The sequence below is a fragment of the Tupaia chinensis genome, unplaced genomic scaffold (genome assembly GCF_000334495.1).
Source record: "Tupaia chinensis unplaced genomic scaffold, TupChi_1.0 Scaffold142846_1, whole genome shotgun sequence".
Lineage (NCBI taxonomy): Eukaryota > Metazoa > Chordata > Mammalia > Scandentia > Tupaiidae > Tupaia > Tupaia belangeri.
This window is the reverse complement of record NW_006202691.1, coordinates 1970349-1977386: the sequence shown is the minus strand read 5'-3', so window position 1 is coordinate 1977386 and position 7038 is coordinate 1970349. Positions and strand designations below refer to the sequence as shown.

At 38.9% G+C, this 7038-nt stretch overlaps 1 protein-coding gene across 1 annotated transcript in view; it reads right to left on the bottom strand.

Annotated features, from left to right (window-relative positions):
- The window catches only part of FLVCR1 (FLVCR choline and heme transporter 1), a gene marked incomplete in the record, with an annotated part of 31447 nt that overhangs the window by 5725 nt on the left and 18684 nt on the right, over positions 1–7038 (bottom strand). Inside the window, 4 exon segments of the mRNA XM_014582212.2 lie at positions 754–864; positions 2942–2992; positions 2994–3040; positions 3807–3874. Of these exon segments, the coding sequence (XP_014437698.1) occupies positions 754–864; positions 2942–2992; positions 2994–3040; positions 3807–3874 (277 nt within the window).

Genomic DNA, 7038 nt, shown 5'->3' with positions numbered 1-7038 from the left:
ACTCCCCCCCCCCCCCGCCAGGAGAAATGGCCATACTGCAATGCCCTCTCCTCTATTGTCTTTTTAGGATCTTAGGCACATACATGCGACTGGTGTGAGTTTTTAAGTTGCTGGTCCAGGACTTGAACTGTGGTCAACGATGTGGGAGTTCAGCAATGCAACCATTACGCTATCTGCTGGTCTCAACCACTGTATTTAAGAACTGGGAAGTAAAAAACTTCCTAAGATTTGTTTTGGTTTTAATTTTGTCCAAAGGTTCTTGAATATATTTTAAGCCCATGGCATGGTGATTAAAGCAGCTGGATCCCACATAACTGACTGCATGATTGAGTCCCTGGACAGCTGGCTTGAAAACCATGCTGGGAGCATGCGCATGTGTGCCCCAAATCCCAAAAGGTGGGAGAAATGGAGGAGAAGGGATTATCGTATGACCATCCCCCCCGGGGGTGCTTTCTCACTTTTGCTCTTTGTCTCTCTCCAGTGATTGCATGTGCCCTCAGGCAAAAACTGAAACAAACAAACAAAAAGTGGGGCTGACAGGCGGTTAAGGTACTGGACTCCCACATGGCTGACCATGGTTCCAGTCTCCTGGTGACTTGTTTTCTCACTTTCCCATGCTCTCTCTCTCTGGTCAAATTAAAAAATAATAATAAATTAAATTAAATATTTTTTAAAAGAAAAGAAAAAAAACAAAGTAATACTTGACAACTTTAATACATGTTATCAGTTCTTCTAAATACATTTGGCACTTACCCAAGGATCCCTCCAGTAACAAACACAATGACAATGTATCCAAGATCCAATGTGAAGGTAAATATAAGCATTCCAATAAAAGACAAAATGTAAACTATCAGCGTAGTCTGTCTAAAACAAAAATGACAAAATTAGTATTTTGTTTGATTATCCTAGGCATATACAAATCTGGTGACTTACCACTGCTCTGTCTCTATAGTAATAAATCTATGTCTTTTAAAATCTGTCCCTTCTCTTGTCTATGGAAAATGTATTCACCAAAGCATGAACTTGAAAGATTAAGACTTGGGACCAGCAGATGGCATATGGACTCCCATGTTGTTGACCATCATTCGATTCCAGTAGCTTAAATGTGTGCGTGCGTGCCCAAGATCCCAAGAAGAGAACGGAGGAAAAGGGATTGCGGTTTGGCCATCCCCCCTGGGGGGTGGTTTCTCGCTTTCTGTCTCTCTGTCTCTCTCTGTCTGTCTGGCGAGTGCACGCGCCCTATAGCGAAAATCTCTCAAAAAAAAAAAAAAAAGTACTTTGGACCCTGAAAGGTGCATATGATACAGTTTCATATTTCTTTCTTTCATTTTACTGAGTCCCAATCATGTATTCATTCACAGTCCTATCCATCCACTTCCCCATGTAGATGGGGAAGTATCAGCCTATTGAAATGAGGCTATTGTTTTAAGGCTCAGAACAAAGAATGCTTCCTCTGAAACCTCTTTCTCAGTCTCCCAGTTGGTATCAGCCATTTTTTCTTTTATATTAGTATTTTGTTGGTTCCACATAGATGCACAATTAATAGAGCATTTTCATAGTACGCATTCTATTATAAAGTGATGCTGTAGTTTGGGAGCATTTTCTACTTTTTTTTTTTTTGTACCTTTAAAAGATATGCCCAAGAATAATATTTTGATAGGAAAGAACAACTTTCTGCTTGTTGGTAAGCCTACAACATATCAACAAAAACAAGATAAAATGTCGGTTAAAAGTCAAATGTTTCTCAAAAAGTGTTCATTTTAGAATAGAAAGATCCCTTTTGGCCCCAGCTGCTGTGACACAGTGATAATGCAACTGCTCTCCAAGGGTGAAAGCCATGTGGCCAACCGTGGGTTCAAATCACCAGGTCAGCCTGAAAACATGCTGGGTACACATGTAAGTGGCCAGGATCCTGAGGAGTCGGAGGGGAAGGATGGTATGAGAGCCTGCTAGGGTGCTTCTCTTGCTCTCTCATTTTGGTCCATGTGTGCATTACACATTTTCTATAATTAAAAAAAAGGTGGAAAGAAATATTCCTCCGAAGTGGTTTATATGAGTATTAGTAGAGGAAAAGATTTATAAGATATCCAAATTGCCAAAGGTTTAATAAATATCACCGATAAAATAAGACAATACACAGACTATTGAAACATTCAGAAAATGAAGGAAACCTAAGAATGTTTAGAATCCAAGTGTTTAAGTAATAACAACACTTTTTCAATTTCTTAAAATTTGTTTACTTATTTTTTGTGATTTGCCAGAAGGTGGGTGTGCTTGCTGGAGAGAGACAGAGGAAAAGTGAAAAAGTTTCCCCACGGGGGATGGTTCTGCTGTAATCCCTTCTCCATTTCTCCTTTGAAGGATGTGGCACTCAGGCCCATGCCCCAAGGGTCTCCTTCAAGCCACTGGGTCTGGCCATGTGGGATTCAGCTCCCTCAACCATCACTGGCAAGGCCAAATTTCTTAAAAAGTTAAATGAGGCCAGCAAGTGTATGGTGGTTAAGGTGTTGGACTCTCACGTGGTCGACTGCAGTTTGAATCCCAGACCCAGTGGCTTAAAAATCATGCTGGGCGTGTGTGTGAGCATCCCCAAAATCCTAGGAAGGAAATGAAAGAGAAGGGATTGCCTCGTGGTCATAACCCCTAGGGAGTGATTTCTCACTTTCCCTCTCACTGTCTCTCTGTTGGTTTCTCTCTGGCAAGTGCAAGCACCCTATGACAAAAACCTTAAAAAAAAAAAAAAGAATAGACAAGAAAAAGGAAAGTTTCCTTTACAACCAAAATACCAGACTGGTCTGAGGTATATTTCATGTTGAATAAATTCTCTCTACAAGCTAAATGATGTATAGAGATTGAATGTATAAAATAATAATAATAAAATTAAAAAACAAACTCAAAATACCTTTGATTATATCCCATTTACCTTTCTACTTTCACTTACTTGTACGTTTTGGTGTAATCCAGCCATAAACCACAAAGAATAGAGTTTTTTTGCTACCACCAGTGTTAGCCCAATCCTCCCAGCATTCACTTCTTCTCCCTGAAAGTAATTTGCATAGGAAGTCAATCAGATAGCTCTATTTCAGGTAGATCGTTCAAACTCTCATCCTTTTTCACAATCAATGGAAATAATCAGATAACATTAAATGTACATTGAATAGGAAGATTCAGTACCCAGCTATTCCTCACTTAACCTACCTGTTTAACTCTGACCAGTTCTCCAGCCCGGCAACCTCCTTTCTCAGTCTGTGTGCGTCATGGGAATGTCTTTCTCAGTCTCTGTCCCTTAGTCAGTTAGTATTCACTACATGAAGCCTTTGCAATCACACAAAACTACATATTTCGTTTATAAATCTGTACTTTATTGTGCACCGATAGTAGTATTTGGAATAAATAACAACAACTAGGATGGATTTATATGACTGTGTTGTGGTGTGTCTTGTTGCTTTCTAGTGATTGTCTGATGTATACTTTTTGTATGGATAGAATTACATTATTCTACTGCGGTATTGCCTGATATCTCATGAAAAGCATATACCCTCTGGTGCCACAACATGCCACATGAAAGCACCTCTCTTATCAACCAAGTTGCTTAATGACCTTGTCTCATAGGCTCAGAACTTGGTCATTAAGTGAGGAGTGCCTGCACGGATTAGGATGGAGAGGGGTTGGTAAAATATATATATATGTACATCTTTTATAGCAAGAAGGTCATAATTCTTATTTTATGATCATAGTAACAGGAATTATATTGTTCCAGAAAAATTATTGGTAAGACATACAATACAATATAGGCGGATGCTTACCTTATAATGTGTCAATATCATCTGATTTAATAATGTGGAGACCGAATAAAAAGCTCCAGTCATGATACCTATGACAATAAAGAGCAAGTTATAACTGTATCGTCTGCCAAATCACTGGGTGATATGGAGTACTATGTAACAATTGTGAAATGTAATGCATTTCTCAGACAGCTGAAGAAAGTTGAAACATGGTACTCCCTTTTTAGAATGTATGTTGATCAATTCACCTAAATTTACTAGAAATAATGATAGAATTCTGTGATAACATTATTATTACTTATATTCAGATCATAAATCATATCCCTACATGTAACACTGTATATGGCAACCAATCCAGCAATGGATTATTTACGGAGCACCTACTATGTACAAGGGTCTTCAAAGGTGTATGAAAAATGTGTATTATGAAAAAACTATGTATGGACTTCAAAATTTGCACTAAAATAAATTTGTACTTCACATGTGTATGCGAGAGAGAGAAAGAAGTATCCTTAATAGGGTCTTGTCATGCTGTAATCCTCTTTTTCCTGCCCTCCAGCCTGTCAGGATCTTGGGCATGTGCTGGGTATGTTTTCAGACCAACCCAGGGATCCAAGTCTATGGTCAGCCTGTGGCTTCCAGTACTGCAATATAGTTCACTTCTCTCTCTCTCTCTCTTTTTTTTTTTTTTTTGGAGAGGTTTTTGCTATAGGGCGCGTGCGCTCGCCAGACAGACAGAGAGAGACAGAGAGACAGAAAGTGAGAAGAGAAATCCCCCCCCAGAGGGGATGGCCACACCACGATCCCTTCTCCTCCATTGTCCTCTCGGAATCTTGGGCACACACGCACATGCGCCCGGTGTGAGTTTAAGCCACCGGGTCCAGGACTCGAACCACGGTTAACTATGTGGGAGTCCAGTGACATAGCCATTATGCTAACTGCTGGTCCCAATATAGTTCACTTCTGACTGTGCCTTCAGGCTGGGTTCCATGAACTGCTTCAAGTCCTCTCACACTCTACCCAGTGAATGTTAAAAGCATCACATAATCTTGGCTACAGAGATATTAACCTTGCAGCAAAGACTTACAAGGCAATTAGTAAAGACAGTATTAACTGAATACTTAAAAAGAGAAAAATAAAAACAGCTGGTTATCAGTCACATGACTAGTTTGAACCTTGGTATTTCTTTGGATATACTGAAGAAAACTTCACCTAGCCAAGACTTAAGTTATTATTTCTCTTTCTTTTAAATAATTATTTAATTTTATTTATTCATTCATTTCTTTTAATTTGACCAGAGAGAGAGAGAGAGATATAGAGAGAAAATGAGAAAGCAAGCCTCCAGGTCCAGTACTCGAACCGTGGTCAGCCATGTGGGAGTGTCCAGCACCTTAACCACCATGCCACCTGCTGGTCCCCTCTCTCTTTCTTTACTATTAAATATTTTAAGCACACAAAATCTATAGAGATAAATATAATAAATATCCTTAATCATCACCCAGCTTCACCAGACATTAACATTTTGCCATCTTTGTTTCAGATTCCGACATTTTTTTTTCTGCCATAGGGTGTGTATGTTCACCAGAGAGACAAAGATAGAGACAGGGAAAGTGAGAAATCCTTGCCTCATCTCCCACCCCCAGGGAAATGGCCACACTACAATCCCTGCTACTCTAGGCTCCCTTCAGGATTTTGGGTATGCATGCATATGTACCTGGCATGATTTTCAAACTGCTGGGTCCAGGACTCAAATCATAGTTAACCAAGTGGCAGTCCAGTGCCTTAACCTCTCTGCCACCTACTAATCCTATTTTTCAGACTTTTTTCAATTCTATTCTTTTTCTTTTCCCAAAGTCAATCCCTATCCTGAGCTTGGTGTTTATCATTTTATCTATTGACATATATGCATGTCTACAGACAATTAGAGTCATTCAAGTATTTAAACTTTATATAAATAATATATTATTTGTATCTATTTGCAACTTGTCCTTATCACTCAGTATTAGTTTTGAGATTTATGCATGTTGATACTTTTGTTTTAGTTCATTTTTTTCTGCATAATATTCCATTGTATGACATACTTCAATTTAATCACCTCTTAATGTTTCTATAAACAATTAAGAGTTTTTGGGGACCAGCAGGTGGCGTGGTTATTAGGGTGCTGGATGCTCCCATGTGGCTGACCATGGTTTGAGTCCTGGATCTGGTGGCTTGCTTTCTCACCTTCTCTCTCTCTCTGTGTGTCTCTCTCTAATCAAATTAAAAAAAAAAAGAATGAATAAATAAAGTTAAATAAATAATTTTTTTTTAATTAAGAGTTTTTTCCCTAGTTTTTTGTTATTTAAAACAAGAGTGCAATGAAAGCTTATAATAGCTTCTCTAAGTATATGAATCATCTTTGGAAAGTTCCTGGAAAGTGCATATTATGAAAAAAACTATGCATGGATTTAAAAATTTTTTTTTCCATCAAAATAAACTTGTACTGTAATTCCATTTTACCACAAACTTTCTGAAGTACCCTTGTAAATCTAAGAGTAGAACTTCTACTTTCTTTCTTTCTTTCTTTTTTTGGAGAGGTTTTTGCTATAGGGCACATGCGCTCACCAGAAAGACAGAGACAGAGAGACAGAAAGTGAGAAATCACCCCCTGGGGGGATGGCCACATCGCAATCCCTTCTCCTCTATTCTCCTCTTGGGATCTTGGGCACACACGCCCATGTGTCTGGTGTGAGTTTAAGCCACTGGGTCCAGGACTTGAACCGAGGTTGACTACATGGGAGTCTGGCAACGTAGGCATTACACCATCTGCTGGTCCCTAGAACTCCTACTTTATAAATAGAACCAAATTGCTCTTCAAAATAGCTCTATTTGTACTACCAACAGAATTCCTAATCCTCCACATCCCTGCCAAATTTGTTTAGAACATATTTAAAGAAACATTTTTTCCAATCTGAATGCACGTTATTGTATCTTACCCTGATTTTGATTTGCATTTCTTTGGTTATTTGTAAGTAAGATTCATATATGAACAATGCACACACACAAATGTCTTCTGGTTTCTTAGACTGTTCGGTCTTTTCTTATTATAGAAGCTTTTGTTTTCGTTTTGTTTTGGCCAGAGATCATGTGTATTTGCCAGAGAGAGACACAGAGGAAGAGTTAAGGAGAGAGAAAGCCCTCCAATGGGCCATGTGACTGACAGAGCAGAAGAGGCACTCCCTGTTTTCTGCCTTCACAGTCGCAGACGCAGGGA